We start from the raw sequence: 24,931 nt of genomic DNA on the forward strand, positions 1-24,931 counted from the left end.
CGGTTAGTTCTCTTCCTGCAAATCACTAATCGCTATGCTTTCTGACGCCCAGCAGAGCCACTATATATAAAATACTTGTATTCACATGGTCAATATTGTATTCACTATTCTGCATGCAGTTCTTGAACACCTATGACAGGCCAGCTCCTATTCAGGTAGAACTAGGGGGCCAATTCTCCATCCCCCCATCTTAGGATCTTTACCCTTAAGATGATCAAACAGAGAAGCTGTGGAAGTGTGCTCTGTAGGTCTGGGATGACTGAAGCAATGATATTTGCAGCCTAAGTGCCTACAGCTTCATGTCAACCACAAAGCCAAGTATCTGATAGATTCAATATTCAAGAGATGTGAAGAAGTGTGGTTGAGCTGGTAGAGTTGAATTAAAATATCACTGTCTACCTTAAAGATGTTCAGAGTTTCAAGTTAGTCATTCTCTATTTTATAACCAGCCCGGGCTGGGAATGACTAGCATTGGAAGCAGCCTGTGAACTCCAGGAAAGCAGCGGCTGTGTCTGTCTGGTTGACCTCTAGACCCCAGTCCCTAGCACAGCACTGCATGCAGGACACACTTCAGCAACAGCTTTAAATGACTGAGTGCACCAGCGTGTACAGGAATCATCCCTTCACAGCACTGCCAGTTAACTGAATAGCCAGTGATAACAGAGATCTTTCCTCCTTTGTGATGTCCCGCCCCATGAAACTGACACCATAAATTCTTAAAATCCCTAGATTTTAGGTTCTACGGTATCCCATTTGATTATTAGATACACAGCAGGAAAAAAAACAAAACAAAACATGCAGAAGCATTAAAAGGTATCCACCTATTAACCCAAGTTGAAAAGATCACTTCCCTATTAAGATGAAAACATGGTTAGAATGCTTTTAGGAAACAAAAAAGCTTTTTAACTTTTAAAAAGTTCCTCAACTTTTTCTTACCTGGTAACCCAGTCGACAGCCAGACTTTCTGCACCCGGCAGATTGTACTTCAGGACTGTCTCTCTGTTTGTCTTATTCAGAAACATTCTCTCAATGACTTTATTCTCTATATCAAGCCAGTACAATCGCTTTTCTACTCGGTCAAAATCCAATGCCACAGCATTACCCAGTCCTTGCAAGATGAGGGAGTATAAATGTCCATCGATAGTTAGATTTCTTAAATAGTAACGGTTGCTAAAAATGAGATCGGGCTCGATGTTGCTGTTCTGCCGGCAGGTCTTTCCATCCGGCTCACGGATGTAGCCTGGGGCACACTTGCAGATGTAAGAGCCCAGTAAGTTCTCACACTGCTGGCTGCAGACGAAGGGTGTCTCCTTGCATTCGTCAATATCAACGCACGTCCTCTTGTCAGACAACAGCTTGTAACCAGGGTTACAAGAACAATAGAAACTGGTTAAGGTGTCTGTGCAGTTGTGGTCACAGCCACTGAGTGAAGGATCATTGCATTCATTAACGCCTGTGGGTAAAAGACAGTTATCAGAGAACCTAAATTGACAGCAGTGGACCCACCACAATGGTCCAAAGTCAACCTTCCCAATGGACAGACCCAATTCTTTTTGTTTTGTTTTGTTTTGCTTCATTTGGACAGACCCAATTCTTTTTTTTTTTTTTAAATAAAAACAATCCCATAGCATTTATTGTCATCTGGTAATAACATAAGGGTGAGCAAAACAATATGAATAAATGTTTTACAGCTACACTTTTAACAACACCTAAAAAACAAAATGTATTGCCTTCTCAACAATTTCTCACTTCATTGATCATTTCTAGTTGTAGACACTTTGGAGCAGAGTAATATTATCTCCTTTTAGCATGATTTGACCCAGTTGTTTTCTTGACTTTGTTTTAGAATGAATTTCTTCTGCATCATCTAATACGAGGTTCATATACTCATCAAAACCAATGATACAGCCCTCTATCCGCATATTCACTTGCTCATAAAGCCACACTTGAATCCGAGATCTATTTTGCAAGTACCTGAAGATGAGATAGATGGGCTGCACCATCACCTTCTGGCCCTGGCCCCGGTACACCATGGTCGAAGCTCACAAAGACCACACTCACCCGCACACTACCTAAAAAAGCGGCTTCCGGAATAAAGAGCCGGAAGCGGAAGTGGACAGACCCAATTCTTAATGAATCATGCTAAAAGAAGACAGATAAGAAGGGATTTCTAAAGGCCCTACATTATTCAAAAGTCACTCTTACCCAACTTCCTCCCAACTTGATCCTTCACCAGTGGTTTTAAAAATTAATACAACCGGGACTTCCCTGGTGGTGCAGTGGTGAAGAATCCGCCTGTCAATGCAGGGGACACGGGTCCGATCCCTGGTTGGGAAAGATCCCACATGCCACGGAGCAACTAAGCCTGTGGGCCACAACTACTGAGCCCACGCACCTAGAGCCCGTGCTCCACAACAAGAGAAGCCACCGCAAGGAGAAGCCCACGCACCACAACAAAGAGCAGCCCCGGCTCACCACAACTAGAGAAAGCCTGCACACAGCAATGAAGATCCAATGCAGCCAACAAATAAATAAAAATTTTAAAATAAATTTACAAAAAAAAAAAGAACGCTACAGGGTTTATTTTTTATATATATATATTGAAAAAAAACTAATACATCCAATACGTTTGACTTCTAATCCTATACCTGCCAATCTTCTTTTCATCAATAAATTTAAAAGTAAAATAACAGGAGAGAGGAGAAAGAAGAGCAGAACAGCCTATACAGTGGTGTGCTGGTAAAACAGGTCTGGGATGCAGGGTGGGGGCGCTCTAATTGGTAGCCTCTTCCATTTCAATGGTGCAACGAACTGCACCATGGCCAATTTCAGGCTCTGGGTGTGAAGTCACTGAACGTGGAGCTGGGAAGAGAAGCCCTCACTTGACTGACTCCCACAAATGGGATGAGCCACCCAGCACCCCGGGGCGGGGAGGGGGTGCAGTACCACAGGCTGGTCATGTGACATGTGGCCATTCTCATTCAAAAACTATCCACAGGCAGGGAGAATATTTTCTTATATTTTATAAATTCTAGACTGGGTTACTTGTGGGAGGTTGTTTTTTTTTTGGGGGGGGGGGGCGCGAGGCGGTGCATGGGCACTGCCAGTCACCTGAGGATGAAAATTAAGAACAGGCCAAGCAATCCTAGCAGAGGGGCAGTAAAGGCAACTAGTCATTGCACATGGTCAAGCGGTCAAAGAGAATCAACCCTCTCTGCTGTCAGACACCGATGTCCTGAATTTGTTCATCTCCTGTTCTCTGTAATGACTGCCTAACGGATGAATCAGTCCAAAACATGTCTGTGATAGACAACACTGTTTTTTGATAGACAAGCAATAGTAATTTTCTGGCAATGTTCTACTTGGAGAACCAACTGACAAGTCTTGCGAAGTCATAAAGGCTTGAGAATCCACATTCAGTCCCCCTAGCCTCCTTTTCCCCAACCTTCTGTTCTACTCACCGCATCCCTTCTCATCACTGTTGTCTAAACAGTCATCGAGGTGGTTGCAGACCTTCCCCATCTCGATGCAGGTCCCACTGTCACACCTGAACTGATGGGGCGGACACGTGGTTTCCTGGGCGTGGCACACGTGCTGCAGCTCATCGGAGTCGTCTCCGCAGTCGTTGTCCCCGTCACACACAAGGGCCTGGTAGATGCAGAGCCCGTTCTGGCAGGTGAAGTGGGTCTCGTCACAAGCGGGGTACACGCACTCCCTCTCATCACTGTAGTCACCACAGTCGTTGCGTCGGTCACACCTGTGTTATGACACCCAGCACCACTCCTGAAGAGGTTTTCTTAAATGTGTTTCCAGAGTTTAAAATCAGAATATTTCAGGTGAAAATCCCGATTCCCAACTTCTCTCCAAACAAATGACCCTGACCGGTGCCCGTGTGTCTCAGCGGGCGCGCGTGCCCGCCGGCCGCCTCTCCCCGCTGTCTGGCCGACCCGCAGCCGCGGCGCCCAGCCCACGTACCACCACGCTCACTCTGATTTGTCTCACAGAAGAGAAAAGAGGACGAAGTATTTCCTGTACCCATGCCTCTCCTCCAAGGGGAAAACCAAGAGTGCCAGCTGCCTCAGGGAAGAATTTTCTTCTAGCAGGCCCACTTCATTCATCTCTCTGGCCCTCTGCTCAAGGTCACATTATGACCTCCATGGGCCCCAGGCACTTTGGCCTTCACGGGCCCTTCCTCCATAAAAATATTTCTTTCTTTATTTATTTATCCTTAGAATAGTCAAACTCATAGTCAGGAAGTACACTGGTAGATGCCAGGGGCCGGGGAGGGGAAACGGGGAGTTAGGGTTTAAAGGGGACAGGGTTCCAGTCTAGGAAGGTGAAAAATTCGGGAGATGGATGATGGATGATGGTGACAGTTTCTCAACAATGTGAATGTCCCTAGTGCCACTGAACTGTACCGTTAAATATGGTTAAAATGGTAAGTTTTATATTACGTGACTTTTACCGCAATACAAAACCATTTAAAATACTTAAAACTGTATTGAAGGACCACATTGGTATAAAGGCAGATATATGAATATTATGCGGTATTAAAATTTTTTTTTGACCTAAAATTTCTCTCTTTTTTATTTTGATTTTAAAAGAAATCCAAACATTTTCACAGCCCGCTAAAAGCACCACGGGCTCCAGGCCCCAGTCCTGCCTCACGGACGTTGGAGGTTTGTGGGTCCGTTGCTTCCTCCCCAGCTCACCTGAACCAGTTGGGGACACACAGTCCGTTGGCACAGGTGAACTCCGTCTCCGAGCAGGACCTCCTGCTGCAGTTCTGGTGCTCGTCGTAGGCGTCGGAGCAGTCCACGTCGCCGTCGCAGACCCACGACTGAGGGATGCACTTCCTGGACGGGGGCGCGCTATTCACACAGAGAAACTCGGAACTTGAGCAGCTGTGACTCTCTGAAACCAGAGCACACGCGAATCAGAAATCACATGAGAGCTCACTCTAGCAGTCCGATTCATTCTGAGCCATTATTTCTCTTGCTTTACGTCACATAATAGTCTGAGGGATGACAGGAAATGAAGGGAAAACAGATAGACCAAAAATCCCTTACATTTGGCAACATTTTTTAGTTTACAGAGTATAATCACACAAACACAATGTGAGATAGGTGTTTTTATGCCAGTTCTACAGATGAGAATACTGAAGTCCACAACGGTTGACGAGATAGCTCAAAGTCACTGAATTTTCTAAAAAGCTCGAGCTTCCTTCCTAGGTATATAGGAGGAGTGCATGTCAGTAAGAGTTGTCAGAAACCATGACACTGTTAGGAAAGAGCTAAGATGCTAACATGTCATCATGAAAGCCCGCAGAATAAAATACAGGTATTTTATCCCATCTCACTGAGGGAGAAGACAAAAGGAAGGGAGTCTTGGTGAGGAGATATGGGAGAAACGTACATGCTACAGTCCATGTCTGGGCAGCTGCCAACCACCCATTTCACAGAGTACATGTAGAACCACGACCACCACCAAAGTCATGGACACATGAGGTAACAATCAAATGCAAACATCACGGAGTCATTGTTTTTATTATTCTACCACGCAAAGACACTCTTCTAAGACACCTCAGCTAAGAGTTCTATGCTCTGTTGGAAATGGGAAATGGTGTTCCATAGTCTGTTCCGTAATTCACTTAAAAGGAATGACCCCCGTAACAGCTCTAGGTAATGGATAGAACTGGAGGCACAGTTAATTGCAACACGATTAGAGCTGCTATTAAGAGTGCCCAACTGAGTTCTCTTTTTCCACTCTAGAAATGTAGGACATTATTTCCATTCCCTAAATGCAACAGAAAGAAAAGAAACATTAAAATCATTTTTCATCATTGTAAAGCATTTACGTGGATGATATCAAATATTCCCGAATGGAAGGAAAAATAACAGTAACATTCTAACTGTGTGCAGTCAATAAAGAGGAACCTGACAACCATACTCCCCAAGATAGAAAAACAAATCTCCTGAGCTTCCCTGGAAGGTGACTCTGCAGAGGAGCTAACCATTCGCGCTTACCACAGTGGTGTCTTCCGTCCTCGTCACTCATGTCCCCACAGTCATTATCACCATCACAGACCCAGTCTGCTTGGATGCACCTGTTATTGTCACACTTGAATTCATCACTGAAGCATGTCGACTCAGGGAACTCTGAAAAAAATATAAAAAGCACTCTTGGTGAGAAGAGTGGTTTGCCGTCCAGAAGTCTTGAAAGAAGCCTACTACAGCATGGGCTGTCTAGAACATCAATAAGAATTCCTTAATCATATCCCACGTGTCAACAAACCAGGTTGTCATATGCCCGTAAACCCAGAGACCCCTGAAAATCAGCCTAGGGCAAAAGAAAATTTAATTTTAACCATTCAAACTACAGCACAAAGATAACAGTTAAGGAGACACAGGACCTTTCACAAGCTGGTAAGAAAGGAGTATATACCAACACAGCCTTTGGAAGACATATATCCCCTTTGACACAAGAACGCTACTCCTAGAGATCTAGCCTATAAGAATCTTCCCACATATGCAGGCTGTTCATGCCAGCATTATGTCTTACAGTGAAAAAAAGGAAACAACCGAAACATCCATCAGTTGGGAAAGGGATAAAAACACGTCCATCACCCACACTTTAAAGTAACATTCAGCAGTGCAAAGGAATGAGATAGAGCTGCATTTTCTAACTGACAAGATATTGTTAGGCTAAGAAAAGAGGCGGGGGGCGGCGAACTGCAGAAAAATATATGTAGTAAGATCCCACTTGTGTTTTAAAAACTGCATGTCAGGATATATAGATAAAGCTAAGAAGAATTCACACTTAATAGTGCTTATGTCTGGGGAGTGAGGGGATTGTGAGAGGGTGAAGGAATGGGGACTTTACTCTTTTGTACATATCTTATTACTTCTTTAAAATAATATCTGCACATTGGATGTTCGCTAAACTTATTGTGGTTGTAATCGCTTCAAATGTATGTAAATCATGCTCTCTACCTTAAACTCACACAGTGCTGTATGTCAATTATATCTCAATAAAACTAGCAGAAAAAAATAATACCTCTGCACGTTATGAGAATGTATTCATATCAGATTGTGTGTTTACTTCTATTTAAATAAGTCAGACAGTTGGTATCAGCTGCTATTACTATGACTTTGGTTCCCATGGAGAAGTTTGGAAACTATATTTATTATTCATATATCTGAACCACTCTCTGAGACTATTCTACCCACCTAACAGTTATTTCCTTTACAGATCCTCAAAACGCTGTGTGTCCTTTGTTTTCTACAAAACTCTTAATGTTGGGGAAAAAGAAATTGGCAAAGAGCTTCTAACATCACTTTCTATTAGCCACAGAATTTGAACCTGAGGGAAAATAGAAACAGAAAATAATCTGAACTCAACTGCAAAACTAGGTGAATGGTCTAAAGAAAATACCCCTCCAAAAAAAGTTTTATATGTGATGGTACTTACTGCAGTGACATTTACAATACAAGAAAAAAATAATAGAGCAATCTACATGCTTAAAATAGAGGCAGTTAACTCAGTGATCACATAACCACTCAACGGAATATCACACAGCCAATAAACAGGAGTATGAAGACTATATAACAGGGGTCAGCGAATGCTCTCTTACCAGATAGTATATATTTTAGGCTTACAGGCTCTATGTTCTCTGTCGCACCTACTTGACCCTGCCATTGTAGCAAAAAAAGCAGCCAGAGCCAGGATGTGGCTACATTCTAATGAAACTTAATTTATAAAGACAAGCAGCTAGCCCATGGCCACAGTTTGCTGACCCCTATACAGCAATACTGACAGACAAAAAAGCAATGTAGAAGACTGTACGTTAATATGTTTACAATTATGTAAGAAAGAAAAATTGTGCATGGATATAGATGAGGACTTGCAAAGGTAAACAGCAGCCTTCAAACACAAGCAGCACACAAGTGCCTCCAAGCACATAACTAGAGGGTCCTTGGAACATCTTAGGAAGCTCAGATGGCCATGGGACCCTACCTCCTTGGCTGGCACACAGAACAGGAAGAAATACGTGCCCCTCATATGCCCCCTCCGCATGTATACGATGATTTCAATCACTTTGGGATGCTCCCACACTCTTAGGGGTCGGAACTCAGCCAAACTGAGAAATTCCAATCCAGAGTCAATTACAGCTGAGTCCTACAAGCCAGGCAAGTGTGACGATCAGCCACCCACCCAGTGCCCTGCATGAACAGGTCTTTAATGAACGGCTGTTGAGCGGTGACAGCAAGCAGTGCAAACGTTCCACAGCCAGAACCATCGTCTACACTTGAAGTAGTTGGAAGAGGGGCTCCAGCTGCATCACAGTGCTTTTCACGCCTGCTTACGCTCTTACCACAAGTGTCAGGTTCATCAGAGCCGTCAGAACAATCTCTTTCATGATCACAATACCAGAGGCTAGGAATACAGGACCCAGAGGTGCAGTGGAACTCATTGTTCTTACACGACGTAGAGGCTGCAGGAGGCAAAGGAGATAAAACCCATGAGCAGCACACAAGCTTGCTCTTAACAACCTGCCTGTATCTCTGAACGGGATAAGAGCTGCCAAGAAAGGAAGACTGAGGCCTGGGAAGGGAGTTTTCTGTAAGTTTTCCACGGGGAGGGAAGTGCGTGGGAAAGCAACACTGGTCCAGTTTCCCAGAATTTTTTTCTATTCCAGAGGTTCAAAAATGAATTGTGTGTGTTAGAAATACCAAAGGACAATCTTTTTTGATGCATGAAATCCCAAATTATAGATAAAAGAAAATGTGCGTCTATGTTTTCTGCCATAACATAACATAAATTCTATTGAAAAGGAAAAACCACAATATAACCAAATCTGAGTTCACCCTACACACAATCTTTCAGCCACATTAGACCACGATTCTAGCAAAGTTCTGGCTTATTCATCCTTGTAACTTATTTGAGGAAATGACTCTGCCTACCTGTGAACACTGATTTTTTTTCTCACATAACCTGAGGTAGCGCTGGTCTGATGTTCCAGATTTTCTGCTACCTCTTGCTGCTGTCTTTACAACTGACGCCGGCTCTGGGACTGTAACCTGGCCTGGTGACAAGTACTAAATTCTTAAAGGATGCATCTCTTTACACCAATAGTCTCAAAGCTATCGAGCTTAAGAAAGGCCTTTCAACTTGAGCTGTAGATACAGGAAATTATTTGATTAAAGCAAATGGCTAAATATGAAATTCAGGTTTCTGAAAGTCAAACATATGAAAAAGACAGAAAAAATCTTTCAGTAACTAATGGCTACTATAAACGTATCGAGAGTAAACATGATGGCTTAATGAGCAAATCCTGCCTGCAGTTTCTGAAGACAAAAGGCCTTTAATTGCACATGGTCAGGCATTAGCATTTGTCTCTAGAGGAAATATTTGGAGTCACATTTCCAGCCAGGGAACAGAGAGAAGGGGCTTCTCATGCCCCTCGAATTACATCGTAAAGTCACTGCCTACTGCATCTACTTACAAGGTCAACTTGAGATGACAAATTGAAATTAGCCCAAACACCCAGGCCATGTATCTTTGTATGAGCTCAAGACACACATCCCTGGAACCACAGAAAGAGAGGCAGGTTTATCTTACCGCAGAAAATGGGGTTTTCGTCACTCATATCTCCACAGTCGTTGTCTCCATCACACAAGAAAAGATGAGGGATACAAAGAGTTGAATTCGTACATTTTATGTATCCGGGCTGGCAAGTGCGAGCAGCTTGAAAAAGACAACCAGATAAACATTTGGAACATACCCACCACATATCCATCTTACATATCCACGCTAACAGATCTATTGCAGAATCAAACCACCAGGAGGGAAGGATGCTTAACACTGCCACAGAGACATGACCCAAGACACTTATGGGATGCTATATATTCTTTAGTAAAAAGATATTTCCAGCTGATACCAGAGGCCATGGAGGAGAGGGGAGGCTGCTTTGTAGTATAAACTGTCTGCTTTCATTATTTAATAGCATCAGCATGACTCCCCACTCTTGGTTAAACACACTATGGCATATCCACACAATGGAGTCATACGTAGCTCAGAAAGGAATGAAGAAGATCTCTATATAGCAATAAGGCATGATGGTATGAGCTCCAGGATATATCAACAGTAAGAAAGCAGAACACTAGGCTATCTTTTGTGTAAGAAAAATGATGAGTGTGTGTGTCTAGCAAGAAAGAAATGCTTACATGAAGAACAGCAACAATGATGACAAGATAAACTAATGAAAATTGTCACCACTGTGAATAGATTGAAAATAGTATGGAGGGAGCGGGGTGGAGGACAAAGATGAAAGACTTCTGTGAATGGACCTTGTCATATAATTTTGACTATGAAACCATGCACATTATTTTGTATAAATAAACATAATGAAATAAAAATGGATAAAGAATAGCAACTCCTAACTTGGAAACTGTAACAAACGACGGCATATTCCCAGTGGCAAAGACTCTAAGAACAAGAGGGACCTAAAATCTTTAATGACATTTGTGTGGTTACTTTGCAACTATTATAGGCATGTTGAAATTATTATAGAATAAAGCAAATAAGTGACTATGTTAATGTCACTTATTACAAACCAAGATTTTAAGTATAACAGATGTGATTATAAAATCTGAAAGGTAAAAACCTATTACCTCAAATTAAAATGGAAAATACCAATATGATTTTTTTTCCCTTAAGAATTGTATCTCCTAGCTCTGTCCACCAAAAAGGCCTAGAAGCAATAAAAGCCAAACAGGACTGAGTAACCCAACACAAAAGGAATGAGGCCAGTTCCAGGTCTGAGACAGGAAATGTACGAGTCTGAGCGATGGGAGATTGAATGGGGTCAAGTCAAAATAAGAGAGGACCCAACTCAGCAGGACCCAAATTACTTCACTGCATTAAAACTCTAATACGTAAAAATCCATGAGCTTAATACCTTAGTAAAAACAAAACAAAGCAAAAACTTAGTGCTCATTGGTCACCAACTCATTACTCTGAAAACTGGCAAAGGGAAAGAATCAGATATTTACCCTGCGGAATAGTATTTCAGGGTAACGAAATAGTTGATAAGGGAAATTTCTTCCCTATGGAACTTCAGCTAATAAATGTGGAAGGAAGAGTAAAATTGTAAAATGCCTACTCTGTAACCCTTAAAGTAAAAACAAATTTATGGAACAACCACTCATGGATGCTAAAACCACTGGGGGAAAGGCTGACGGGAACTTCCTAAGGGAAGATTCAGGCTGACTTGTAAATTCACTAAGTACTTTCATCCTCACTTAAAGTGGAACAATCAAGCATTATGTGCTTTATTATGTGATACAACGAGAAATAGACAGTTCCACCTATGAAGTCTTCTTGCCCAAAGAATTGAGCCTAACATAATCAAACCTCTAGGTCTCTATTCCAGTCTAAATCAGTGTGGAGACCTTGTCTGAATCCTAATTTGAACAGAGCAACTGTTGACATTTAAATTGAATATGGACTGAGGACGACGATATTAAGTAAGTATTGCTGATTTTGTTGGACATGATACTGGCATAGTAATTGTTTTTCAAGATGTCTTTATCAGTGATGTGTGTCTGGGAGCTGCTTTAAAATATTCAGAAAAAAAAGTTAGGGGAGATAGATAAAACAGAGCGGCTACTTGTTGATTGAAAAAAAAAAAAAGTACACTCAAATAAATATTGTGTGTAACTGCCTACAAAAGCAACAGAGCCTGTTGATACACCCAAACTGAAAATACACTTGTGCTCACACTCTGCCCTTTTGTTTTCTCAAGATGCTAAAGTACAAATCGCAGAAATTTTGGAAAATCAATTCACTAAAAAGCAATTTACCAGAAAAACTAAAGAGACAAATCATTTCAGCCAACACTGTCCTGCATAGCTTTTTGTACAACAAACATTAACCACAACATGGTAATCAATCATTTCTGTCAGTAACCACTGGTAAAGCTTTAAAACAATCGGATATATAAACCAAGGATAAAATATTGAAGGTGAACTAGTCAATGGCTGTGTGGATTCACAAATTTAGGGGAATAAGTCAAATATTAGGTAGAATTGTTTTTAAAAATCACTTGGTAGGCTGCATTAAAATGAAATGTATGTTTTAGATGAATACTGTGGGGGTTTTTCTCAGAAATGCAGTGTCTTTATATAAAAACTTCATCTCCCAAGCTCTGAGACTTCAAGACTCCAAAGCACAATAAGTACTTAAGATAAACTTACAGCAATTTTTCTCATCTGAGGCACTGTGATCGTGGCAGTGGTCCAATCCATCGCAGACTAAGTCAAGAGGGATGCACTTTCCATTACTGCAAGTATGTTCCGTGGTTTCGTTACAAGGCCTGAACAGGCACCCTGCCTCATCGCTGTCGTCCCCACAGTCGTTGTAGTGATCACAGCGGTAACGATACTGGACACATCGCCCGTTGGCACAGGTGAAGCTTGTCGAAGGGCAGGTGTGATACGCTAAGAGGAGGGGGAGAAAAAAACACTGAAGAAGCTTCTGGGTTAACGTATCATCCCATTTTCTAAAAAGATCCACTCAAATAAAATAAGACACTTTGGGTTTACCTTCCAAGGCAAAAGCTGCAAGACGTACTGCATGCAAAGTGAGATAACACTTCAAATTAGTTCGAATAAGCAAATATGTTGTATGCTTCTTTTAGCAAGTGAAGTCTTTTAAGCAAATGGCAAAGTCACTCCATTTCTCTACCACCTCAACGTATAAGTTTAGCTCAATCACATTAAAGCATGCAAACACAATGTTTGAATGTGAGTGAGGCCCAGAGAGGTTAAGTAACTTTCCCAGGGCTCCACAGACTGTAAATGGCACCCAGCACCTTTCTGCTTAACCACTACAGAGGTGCTTCCTGATAAAGCATCACACACGACTTCACAGCACATGTATCAGCTTATGTGTGATTTAAGCAAAGCGCAGCCTACATTCTCAGAGTAAATGCTTTTCACTTCTAAAAGGACCAAACACTGGGTACGTCATGAGTTCCTAACAAAAGTTCCAAGAGTCCAACTCACCACAGAGAGTTTCCAGCTCATCACTGCTGTCACCACAGTCATCGATGAAATTACATTTCCACTGCACCGGGATGCATTTTCCAGTGAGGCAGGTGAACTTGGAACTATCACACCTTGTACCATTATCCTGGATGCAGTACTTATTGTTGTTGGCCAGGTACCAGTGGCCCTCATGTGGGCACTGGCACTCGGGGCCATTTGGACCTGAAGAAAGGTAGGCCCAGAAAAAGCAAAAGATTTGTGTAGCAAACATTCATATTTTCTCCTCCAGAAGAGCACTGGCAACAGCTTCTATATTAAACGCTCTCTAAGACAAACCATGGAAACTCTGCGCGGAGTCATTTTTCCACCAATAAGAACCACCACGAATTCCTAATAAACGTGGCTAATTCACCCTAACCTTTAAACCACTATCTCTTGTCTTCCCTGAAACGTTAGCAATGATTCTACCTTCTCAGCAAAATCTGCAAAGCAACAGTCTCAAAAGGCACATCGTCCTATGAATTTGGTGTTCTCTATAAAACACACTTCCGAAGCACACATCACACTCTAAGATATCAACTATAAACAGTACCTCCCAAGTGAAAGAATTAAATCCTTTTATAAGGAACGTTAGCTCATTGATGAAATTTCTATTCAAGCCACTAGGGGCAGCAGCCAAACCCGCATGTTTCTTTCTGCCTCCCTCAAGCTTGAATTAAAAATGTCTGTTAGGAGGCTCCAGATGGTACAGAAAAGAAACCTTCCAAAGTCTTCTTCTCAACGTACAAACCCTGATATCTATTTTATACGTTACTCTGAAAACAGGGAATTTCCTCTCCTGTTGGAGCTGAATATTCCCTCCGTCCTCCCTACCAGTGGTCGTCCTTACGACTCTCCATGAGTCTATGTATCTCCATGGCCAGTGCCTTACCTAGAGCACAAATATGGCTGCAGCCCCCATTAAACTGACTGCAAGGATTGTGACACTGCTGTTGGTTCTTCACGACAGCACGAATACCCTTAGGCAGGAAGGGAAGAGTCGTGGTCATTGCAGTCTGACTTGACCCATCATATTTGTTCGCGCGGTAAATTCTTTTAGTGAACCAGTCAGTCCAGTAAACATACTGGCCGTAGACAGCCAAGCCAAAAGGATTATTAGCTCTGCTGACAATGACCTCCCGCTCCAGGCCGTCTAGAGTGATGCGCTCAATCTTCTGCCTACAATGAAGATGGAAAAAAAAAAAAAAATGCTGGAATCCAGAAAGAATAAGTTCCTCCACTGGTACCCAATGCCTGAGCCAAACCATGACTTTACACAAGCCCCCAACTTTCTTTTCAAGTGGAACATACGGCAGCAAGAAAGGTTTCTTCTGGTAATGGGAGAACTTCATCTGCTTACCGAACAATGGCCTATATAAATCACTGATTTCCAAATATTAATATAACCCACAAGGAATCCTACAAAAAGAACCAGACTGACATTCGACAACAGGAGAATGTTATCAAATAATACACATATTGCATGAAACTTGGTGTTTAGCACATAGTAGTCACTCAATAAAATGTGAATTACGTGGGACCTCCCTGGTGGCCCAGTGGCTAAGGCTCTGTGCTCCCAATGCAGGGGGCCCAGGTTCAATCCCTGGTCAGGGAACTAGATCCTGCACGCCGCAACTAAAAGATTCTGCATGCCGCAACTAAAGATCCCACGAGCCACAACTAAGACCCAGTGTAGCCAAATAAATAAACACATAAATATTTTTTTAAAATGTGAATTACTTTTCCCTTCCCACCCCCTTAGCGACTTTTTTCATTTGTCATTTACTTTAAGGTATTTACCTAGAATGATCCAAATTTAGACACAAAACTTCACTGCTTTATTTCAAGTGAGAAAATAAAGATGAAGTTGTTAGGTGTTCCGTGTGACAAGATCAAAATCATAAGAAAATAAGCAAGAAAAGTGAAGATTCCCGACATGTAGACACCAGCCATAATAAACAAAAATCATCTCATCTCTTCAATCATTAGGGTGATTGGAATGTGAGTAGTTTGAGGAGCACTTGGAGAGTTTCATATAAAATTAGAGCTGACAGAAGTTTGTAGGGAAAACACTATGAAATTGACTGAGAAGAACCTCGCACAACAAGAATTTTCTTCAGAGAAAATGACCAAAAGACAAAGACTGAAGGAAAATGTTTTCACAAGACATTGAATGCTAAAGCCCAGAGAAAACTTTGACTATCAGGGTGTATTTAAAAGCCACTCATATTTTATGGTAGTCACATGGGACCTGCAGATTACAAATGGAATGACTACATTTGTAATTATAGTTGAAATTAACTCATCTAGTAATGCCTCTTTAGATGCCTTTCAGCTCACAATTACTCAATCTCACGATAGAGATCATTTTTCACAGATATATTCACCAATATTTTGTCACATTACACATATCCCTCTTTTTTGGAAGGGTGAGGAAGAAATCTTCTCATCAACACCCGCAGGAATAACCAAAGACACGTACAGATTAGCATCGGCCCAGTAGAGAACGTCTTCTTCATAGTCCAGAGTGAGCCCGTTGGGCCAGACCAGGTTACTGCTCACGATGGATTCCCGGAAGTTTCCTCCCAGCGTGGCTCTCTCAATTTGGGCATTAGCGCTCCAGTCAGTCCAATACATGTACCTAGTGACCCAAAAGGAGTCATAATTCACCACAAGAAACCTCACACTGCCTTTTACTTAAGAAAGACGGCAGCATTCTTGAACTGCAAATTGACACCAAGGTGGCATATGAAACCCTACTCCATTCCTACCTATACAACTTGCCCAGCAGGGATTTACTGAGTGAGAGCATTCATTCCCTGGTATGCTGCCACTCTTCCTAGCACCCGTGGGAGTTGCTTCCCAGGTAGAGTCACTCATGCTTGCATCTGTAGCTACGGTGACACAAGCCCACAAAACGTTGGCTCTCTGTGGGCATGAAATAATTTCAGACCCCACCCCCTCCAAAAAGAAGCAGACCATGGCATACCCTTGGCAAGGATCTAACACAATTGCTCGTGGCTTTGTAACCCGGGCTATCACAGCGTGCTTAGACCCATCCGTGGCAATGGACCTAATCGTCTGGTTGGTGTAGTCACTGTAATAAATTCTTCTATTGATCCAGTCAAAGGCAATGCCCTCAGGACTCCCTATGCCTGGAGATACACCAACAAAAACACAAAAAAGAAGTTAGAGTCTCCGTATGCGTTCTAGAACCCTTGGGTCATCCCTGCGTGTTGATCCCATTGTGTTTTCTTCCACGGTAAGCGACACTTAGAGCGCACTTACCCGAAACAACAACGGTGGGAGAACGGCTCCTTGCATTCAGGTTGATATAGGAAATCTGGCCTCTTCCAGATTGTAAGATTTGAGTGAAGTAGATTCTGTCATCTATGCTGTCGTAGTCTAGGGCCACGGCAATTCTTTCCACACTTATTGCTGAGAAAGGTTGACTATAGTCTTCAGGGTCAAAGTGCAAGCTCCTCAAGGAATCATCCAAGGCAAAGATGAGGAAGTTTTCCGGTGAAATGACACAGCTCTTGCCATCGCCTTGTAGGGTCCCAAAGGCACAGCCACATTTTGGGGCGGGCGATTTCGGCAGAGCAAAGCAGAAATGGGAGCACCCTCCGTTATTTCCCAAGCAAGGGTTGTTGTTGACCTCTGCTGGTGACCGGGGCTGGACGTTCTGGTCAAAGACGGTCACATCTCTTAGCCAATCAATATTGTCCCTTATCACCGTGGGTGGATTTGTTTCATATGGTTCCTTGCTAGCTTGCAAGATTTTTTTTAAATTCCTGTCTACCCATATGATAGAACTTCCAAATACAGTGATGGCATAAGGAGTTGGGTAACGACTGCCAAAACGAATCACTTCAGACTGCCCTCCCTCAATCCTGATCCTTGCAATTAAATCCAGAGCGTCATCAACCCAATAAACATAGCCACTGCTAAAGTCCAATGCCAAGCCCCGCGGTGTGGCAACGATGTCTGATATAAGCACAGTTCGATTGGTACAATCAAGAAAAGCACGTTCAATCTTTGGGTTTTGCCCATAGTCAGCCCAGAAGAGGTATCTGTTCTTGGGGTCTACAACGATATCCCTGGGCATATCCACTGTGGTTTTAAGGAGAACACGGCGGTGGGTGGTGTTGATCCTCAGAATTTCTACCAGGGTTTCAGACCTAAAAGCATTGGTGAAGTAAAGATTTCCTGCAGGAAAATGAAAGCACGTGCTGATGAATGGAAAACCAAGAAGAAAGAAGAAGGTACCTTTCGTAAGACATAGCAAACATCATGACCCACTTTCTACCGAAAGGTGTATTTTCCAGAATGTCCTTCCTCTTCTACCTGAATCTTCAAAGACTCTAAGCACATGTTATCACGACACAGCTTCTACGCCCACGTGTTGAGAGAGAGGCAGTAATATCTCGGGCTGTTATCCATGTCATCAAATGCTCTCTGTGCCTGGCATTACCATGAGGGCTTTTCTCTGTCTTTCTAACGAGTGTGGACGTTTTCATCCCAGGGCCCTTCTGAAGACACCAAAACAAAAGGCCATCTGCCTGTGCGCATTAAAGAACAACGGAAATGCTAGAGTAAAAGGCTTGGCAGCAAGGTAGTTTAAGGAACAGAGAGGGATCCCATATTGATTCCATGTAGTCAGAAGTCTACGGTCCTGCGACGAAGGGTTGCCAAACTTTTTCTGTAAAGGGCCAGGTCGTAAGGATTTTAGGCTTTGCCGAGTATACAGTATGCTCGACTCTGCCGCTGTAACGTGAAAGCGATCACAGGCAACACAGAAATGAGTGGGCAGAGCTGTGTTCCCGCAAAACTTTACTTACAAGACAGGCAGTGGGCCGCATCTGGCCGTTAGGCCACAGACCGCTGACCCTCGCTCTATCCTGTCATCAGGAATGGAATTTAGGAACCGAATTAAAGCCTTACCTAACCATATTACCATACTTACTATTTGCAATTATTATTGCAGTATCCAGATTTTCATATTTTAATATTGAAACATTTCATTTTAATTCTTCTAAGTGATATCTACTTGCCAAGCTTGATAACACACAATGATACCTATTTTGACATAATGGGATTATATTCTAAAAGTCATAGTACATTTGTTTTCCAGTGTATCACTAAAAATAAGTGGTAATTTGAAATTAAGTACATGAATCAGTGTCACTACGTGAATGTAATACTGGGTCAGCCATGTCAATTTAACTACAGTAAAGTACCTAAAAATCAGAAGGGTTTTCATACATTAACGTGAGGAAGCAGTTAAGAATTCGGCAACTAAAGCTGCTCAGCTTTAAAATAAGTGACTGCCATTTCGTGGTTTACATTGTATGTTGCTACCCCTTTCTCTCTGAAAATTTAGACATTTTTAAGTTAGAAATTAGATGCTCATCTAAGTGTGAAATAAACCCACATAATTAAATATTTCTATCCATTTTGCCTCCAGTTTGATCCTGTTAATAACAGAAGCAAGTGTGATAATCTATAATGAATCTGTCAACTGAAACACTTCACCATTAACAGACACAAGTCTGTTATGTTTATTCTAAAAACACAATTCAATTTATCTTAAATAATCTCAATAAACATCCAGAAAAACAGATCTGTTGCACATACGTTAAACTTTATAGCATAAATAAGATGATAGAAATGCAAACACGAAAAGGCTTTTCAATAAAATCACTATATAGCTTACCCACCTGCTACCCAATCCACTGCAAGACCCCGGACTCCATTTTCTCCTATCCCATCTGTAATGATGTTTGTAAAACTAGACCCATCTGGTTTGATTCTACGGATTGCATTGTTAGACAGCACAGAGTTGCTAAAATCACACCAATAAATGAAGCCAGAAGATACGTCCACATCCACATGCAGTGCGTTTCGTCCTGGGACATTTAAGAAAAGATCATTAAACAATGCTCCAGCCTGAGCTAGAACTTTCTTAAATATCTGCCCTGCCTCTCACACCCTCCTTCCCAACCCCCCTGCTCCGACCACGCCCCCGCTATGAAATGAAACTATTTCCCAGTTGCAACGAGCACACCTACCCCCAGATCTTAGTTTCTAGAAACCACCATTTTTCAATGCCCAATTAAATAGTCATTTCAATCCATGGCTCAAACCAATGAATAAAAGGTGCTTGGGGAAAAAGATATTCACATGGCATCAAAGTGTGACCCCAAAGATTTCATACAAATTGCCAAAGGGAAAAAACAAGCAGAGGTTTCACAGGGACCACCTTAACCAAGTGATCAAACTTAAGCACCACTAAGAGGGGGACAAGCTGACGTTATGTCCTTTCTAGTGAGAGTCTATATCAGGAACACAGCTTTATCTGTGAAGCATTCTTACCAAGTGTGTCCAACCCCAATCTAATCAAGCAATTAGACCTAACTTTCATTTCATGGGAAATGCAGGGTATAAATTGAATGACACGCTCAACAACCCTATGAGGAAGTAACCAGGCATCCTCGATGTGAGATTCTGAAAAGACAATAGGTTTGTCTCTTCAAAAAATCACTGTCATAACGAAAAACTGGGGAAACTACTACAGATCCAAAGAAACAAAACAGACATTCCAAATACAATGCATGAATCTTGATTAGATCTTGTCTGGAACAAAACAACAGCTATAGAAATATTATGAGGACAACAGGAAAAAATATTAATTAGATGATAATGCCCTTCAAGCTGCGTGCTAAAGTAGATAGGAATGAAGTGTCGTGATATCTGCAATATATTTTCAAAAGGTCTATTCAGAATGTAAGTATACGTATGTATACACAAACACACAGAGATTAAAGGCTTCAATGGGGTGAAATGTTAACGATGGTTGAATCTAGCGGGTATAAGGATGTTCACTATACCTTTCTTTCAACTTTTCTGCATTGGATATTTTTCAAAATGAAAAGCTGGGTGGAAAAACTTATTGACCTTATAATAGATTTACAAGATGGTAACTTAGATCCATGACATTTGATATGAGATGCGTCGTGAAGACATCTGAATACGGTTATCAAGCAGCATAAACAAGCTTCCTTATGTGCTGAAGGCAAACGTGGAGAAAAGCTTTTTGGCACCAAGGATTTCAACACGGCATCAGATGGAGTCGAATGCTACGTACACTGGAGCTGGCATACCTTGGCCTGCCACCGGCACCATGGCTTCTGAGTGATCTGACAACTCCAAGCTAAAGCCCCTGATTGCCCACAGCGTGGAGACAACAATGAAAGAGTTATATGGAGAGCAGGTCCGATTATCAGGATTGAGTTTAAATCCGGTGGCGCAGGCACACGAGAACAGTCTTCCTGGTACAGGCAGGCAAATCTGCTGGCAGGCATTCACGTTGTTGCTGCAGCCGTTCGAGGATTCAGAGCCTAAAGGAAATCAAAATTAGTGTGTGACCTTTCACTCCTCCTACTTGCCACTCCATGTAATAATTTCAAACTGGGTCAACAAATAAGTCATTATAAAAGTTAGTAACAAAATATGGAATCTGAGTTAACCGGAAAACAAGACTGGAGAGCTTAGTGCTTACAGAACTAACACACAGAGGTTTCAAACAGGACCACGATTATATTACACGTATACAGTTCATATATTATATAATAACGGAGAATGGAGCACCCATTGTTTTTCTTCCACAAATCATTCAAGAATTGGAGGAATTAGGGAGGTCAGTCAACAAAATCCTAAATATTTTTTTTGCCCTCTTGACCTATGTACTGGCATTGTAAATTATATCAGTTTTAATTACATGATCAACAATGTTATGGGCATTGATTTAAAGCATACAAAATAACAATATTTAAAGGTTTTTTGAACATGCAATAAAATACCAAGTGACCAACCTAGGTTATAGGACAGCAAACAAATAATTTAATAATCTTTGGCTGGGGACTTAAAAGCTGTAAAATATTTCTAAATTATGAAAAATAATCTCTAGAGCATAATGCTAATTTAAAGGGACAACTCAAAAGTTAAATCATCTCTGGAAGAAATCTACTGAAAAAGGCAACATCTAAGAGTATTCCTTTTACGATTAAAAGAATTCTATCGTGTTAATCCCTTTCCCAGCAGATATCCAAAAACTATTTACTGAGCAGCTCCAATGCTCCAGCAACGAGTCTAGTTACAGGTAGAGAGCAAGAAACAAGACAGACGAATGCCTGTCCTTGCAGAGGTTACACTCTGACAAAGAACCCAGATGAGACACACACACGAACCGTGTCAGGGAGCGCGGTAACACACAGCAAGCAGAGTAAGGCGCTTGCAGTGGTGAGGAGAGAACGGGAGTAAGTTTGCTCTGCAGTCAATCTGGCCTTGTGGATGCTGGGCTAGTCTCTGACATCTAGCCATGCTTAAGACATGGTTCTAATTCTTTAAATATCTTGGGATAATTTCAACCTGTGTGCACATGCATGCACACAGGCCTGTGTGTGTGTGGGTCTGCATATGGGCATGTAAGTGTGCAGATGTATAAATAGACATTGTACACCCCTGAGTATGTGTGTTGCAGTGACACTCACCATGTCTTTGATAAATTCGAAGGCCCCTGAGATTTGGGATGTTATCTCTCAAGACTATTTTGTTGGCCCCGGTTGCCTTGTCGACTCTTTCGATGACCTCATATTCTTCATCGGTATAATACAGGAAGGGGCCATAGACAGCAAGTCCCCAGGGGTAGGAAAGATGGTTCACCAGGACCATTCGATTTGTACCATCCACGTTCCCTCTTTCAATCTGAAAGATCAGAATGTTCACTATTGACTGTTTCATGGTGAAATGAGGAAAATGTTTAAAACCAGTATTCTCTTAAAAATGTTTCACACGCATATAGCACTCTACCCTTTTCAGGGATGTTTCGTGTCTATTTCTGACTATATATGACAGTCACATCTGTACTGAGCAGTAGATCAGACAAACGTCACTGTGCCCATTTCACTGACAACGAAACTGAAGTCCAAGTGAGCCAATCAACTTTCTCCGATGGTGTCGTGAAGAACAGGCAACCAATCCCTGCGTGTGATATTCTGCTCAAGGATACACATTTAATGGCTAACTGTGTGCTAACTGGCCCTGCATTCAACATCTTCACCAACAGTTTCTGCAGTGGAAACAGGAAACGTGCTCGACACGCTCACAGAAGACAGCACGAGAGCACTACTCTACCAGCAAAGTAACAAGCCTGAGTCAAAAGGACGCTGGTGAACCAGCAAAGAACAAGCCTGAAGTTTCTAAATGGAAGTGACAAGCCGTCTGCTCTGGAGGAAAAACACAATGTAGACGTAGCTGGTTTTATTTCATTGTAGAAATGCGTCTCAAGGGCCTCCTCTGTGCCGGGATCTGAGCTGAGTGCCGGCGAGAGAGACCCAATGGGGTGCGGCTCCTGCCTCCCCGGACAAGGGAGCCCGGCAGTTACAAGAGCAGGTTATGCCCTAGAAACCGACGGAGGTTCTGGAAGGAGAGAGCACAGGGAGATAGCTCTGAGGGGAGCTGCTGAGGGAGTGACCGGGACCGGATGAGCTGACCACGCTTGGCTGGAGTATCTGGAGCTACTTCTCTGGCCAGGATGCCGGGGTTCCTTGTGGTTTTAGGAAGACCACGTGCCTTCATCATGAAAGCAGGGGCATTTGTGAGCATCACGCTGTCATCAAGGCTAGAGAGACGTGGCTCAGGATGTGCAGGTGGCAGGGAAAGGCTGGGCCTGAGAGCAGAGGCACGGGGACAAACCGCCAGGATTTTGTGATGATTAAGTAAGGACACAGTTATTAGAGTGAAGGAGGAATATGAGGGTTCTAGCCAAAGGACGGAGAGGCATACCACCACCTGGCTCGCAGATTCCGACTGGGAGGGGGCTGGGGAGAAATCACAGCGTGTGGCAAGTGCTTTCACACACATCACCACTTCTTTTCCACCATTATAAGCACATATCAAGAGTGAAGTGAGTACTCATGGTGAACTGGGAAGCAAACCTGCTGGACAATTTTATGGAGAGCATCCATGTCAAAGACAGATCTGAAATCACTCCTGTTCTTTCAAGCAAGGAAGAGACCAGCACACACGAAACATCCAAAACAATATTTTAGCTCATCAATAATTATCACTGAGCACCTTCTGTGTGTCTAGTCCCAGCTCAGCGGCATAAGCACAAGTAGTGAAGATCAATTGTTATTTCTGTGAATGGACGGAACTGTATAGTTTCTGCTTCTTACTGCAGAACATAATGAACTCCACCTTGGAGTTTAAAATTGCCAGGAAAGGTAGTTTTCACACATGCATCTATCGTGTTAGGACATTAGAGAATAATATGCAACTGTGAGGGGACGCTGAGCTCAGAAGCTTGCTATTTTCTCTCTTTTTTTTTTTTTTTTTTTTTTAGCCTCTGCAATTGGAGAACCTAGAGAACTTGCAAAGAAAAGCATTGAAATCATTAAAACATGAAAGAAAGCGCTTTTAAAGGACAAATACAAAATGAGAAATGGAATTGGTTTACCTTGAAGGAAAAGAAAGAATGAGGAAAAAAATAATAAACATTCTGTAAGGAATCATGCACATACTATACAGAACTGGACTTCAGGGAAAGGAGTTATTGAGAGAATAAAACACCGGTACCAGTGGCCACGTGAGATCGCTTGAGAACCACTGCCAGACCACTCAGAACAGTCAATGTCAGCGACGCAAGCTCAGTGACCAAGACCGACAGACTAAACAGGGTGTGCGTACCACTCCCGTGCTGCTGACTGCCCAGTAGAGCTTCTGCTCCTCAATATCGAGGGTGATAAACGCCACATTCTCAAGGCTCCCGGTAAAGAGAGTTTTTCGAGCTGTGCCATCCATGTGAGCGCTGGCAATCTTGGGGGGAATGCCAGTGTCGGTTCCTCGGTCTGACCAGTACAGTTTCCTACAACCATGAAAAACAAAGGCATTCAGTGGAACAGATGTTTTCACTACACGTTTAAATGAAAACCATCTTTCTGGTCCTCAAGATGCACCTCATTCAATGGAGGAAGGCGGAAACATCAGTATCTTGTTACCTACAATGTGGAGGAGTCCTTAACCAGTGTTCTCTGATGTGTGTATACTTCCTAGTTATTATTGGGGGAGGGGCCATTTAAAGTGGTATCTGATACAGGGTACCATTTTCCATCGGTGGGCAATCCTTTAGCTTGGTCACAGAGGAAGTTCGTGGGCGAAGAGGACCTTGTATCAATAGTCCATCCCTTTCAAAGACTCACACACTGCTAAGCATGCCAGGAAGGACAAAACTAATGTAAATGTGGCTGAGTACCTCCCTGATCACTTCTCGGCCCTCTTATATAATTATTTTCCAAAGCATCCAGCTCCTTAGTTTTCTGATGTTCGTGACGGAAAATGCAATGTGTACACAGGAACCCTAACCAGCACACAGAAGTACCAAATCCATGATTCATGAAATTTCATTAATATATATGAAGGTTGCTTTCCATTTCCACCGAGGATACCACTTCTAGACTGGAATCCAAGTTTTCACTCCTTTCTCTCTCACCTCCTGCTACAGCCTCAACAGACAACCCTCTCACACTCTTTCCCTACACGTCCTCAAAACCCTTAATTCCAAGCATCTTTACACACATACCTCTTTCACCACCAATCCAATCTACCCATCCCAGAAGAACCCCTCTTCAGTTCTAAACTTCTCTACCTCTAAGTTCTCCACCTCTGAAATTTTTGGCTTCAACCAAATTCTTTCATCTCTTCCTTGCTTCTATTTTATTTCTTCCACTGTTCTCTGCCCTTAAAACTTGTCTGAGCTCTCAAACCTTCAGTCCCTCTATGCC

General features: G+C 42.4%; 2 protein-coding genes and 1 non-coding gene across 3 annotated transcripts in view; 1 reads left to right on the forward strand and 2 right to left on the reverse strand.

Moving 5' to 3' along the window:
- Positions 1-24,931, reverse strand: part of LRP2 (LDL receptor related protein 2) — a 148,796-nt gene that overhangs the window by 43,632 nt on the left and 80,233 nt on the right. The window contains exons 35-50 of the mRNA XM_057746520.1: positions 23,838-24,015; positions 21,641-21,854; positions 20,252-20,488; positions 18,809-18,997; positions 16,377-17,297; positions 16,078-16,243; positions 15,571-15,729; positions 13,981-14,267; positions 13,068-13,271; positions 12,258-12,500; positions 9,622-9,747; positions 8,367-8,494; positions 6,027-6,156; positions 4,713-4,914; positions 3,462-3,757; positions 937-1,453 (exon numbers count right to left, since the gene is read on the reverse strand). Of these exons, the coding sequence (XP_057602503.1) occupies positions 937-1,453; positions 3,462-3,757; positions 4,713-4,914; positions 6,027-6,156; positions 8,367-8,494; positions 9,622-9,747; positions 12,258-12,500; positions 13,068-13,271; positions 13,981-14,267; positions 15,571-15,729; positions 16,078-16,243; positions 16,377-17,297; positions 18,809-18,997; positions 20,252-20,488; positions 21,641-21,854; positions 23,838-24,015 (4,197 nt within the window). The remainder of the gene's footprint in view (positions 1-936; positions 1,454-3,461; positions 3,758-4,712; positions 4,915-6,026; positions 6,157-8,366; positions 8,495-9,621; positions 9,748-12,257; positions 12,501-13,067; positions 13,272-13,980; positions 14,268-15,570; positions 15,730-16,077; positions 16,244-16,376; positions 17,298-18,808; positions 18,998-20,251; positions 20,489-21,640; positions 21,855-23,837; positions 24,016-24,931) is intronic.
- LOC130859458 (small nuclear ribonucleoprotein E-like) lies at positions 1,676-2,033 on the reverse strand. The gene has a single exon (XM_057746885.1). The coding sequence runs from the start codon at positions 2,031-2,033 to the stop codon at positions 1,764-1,766; it is 270 nt and encodes an 89-aa protein (XP_057602868.1). The 3' UTR covers positions 1,676-1,763.
- On the forward strand, positions 14,631-14,703 carry TRNAG-CCC (transfer RNA glycine (anticodon CCC)). The gene has a single exon. It is a non-coding gene; the product is annotated as a tRNA-Gly (tRNA).

The sequence above is a fragment of the Hippopotamus amphibius genome, chromosome 8, assembly GCF_030028045.1.
Source record: "Hippopotamus amphibius kiboko isolate mHipAmp2 chromosome 8, mHipAmp2.hap2, whole genome shotgun sequence".
In the NCBI taxonomy this organism is placed as follows: Eukaryota; Metazoa; Chordata; class Mammalia; order Artiodactyla; family Hippopotamidae; genus Hippopotamus; species Hippopotamus amphibius.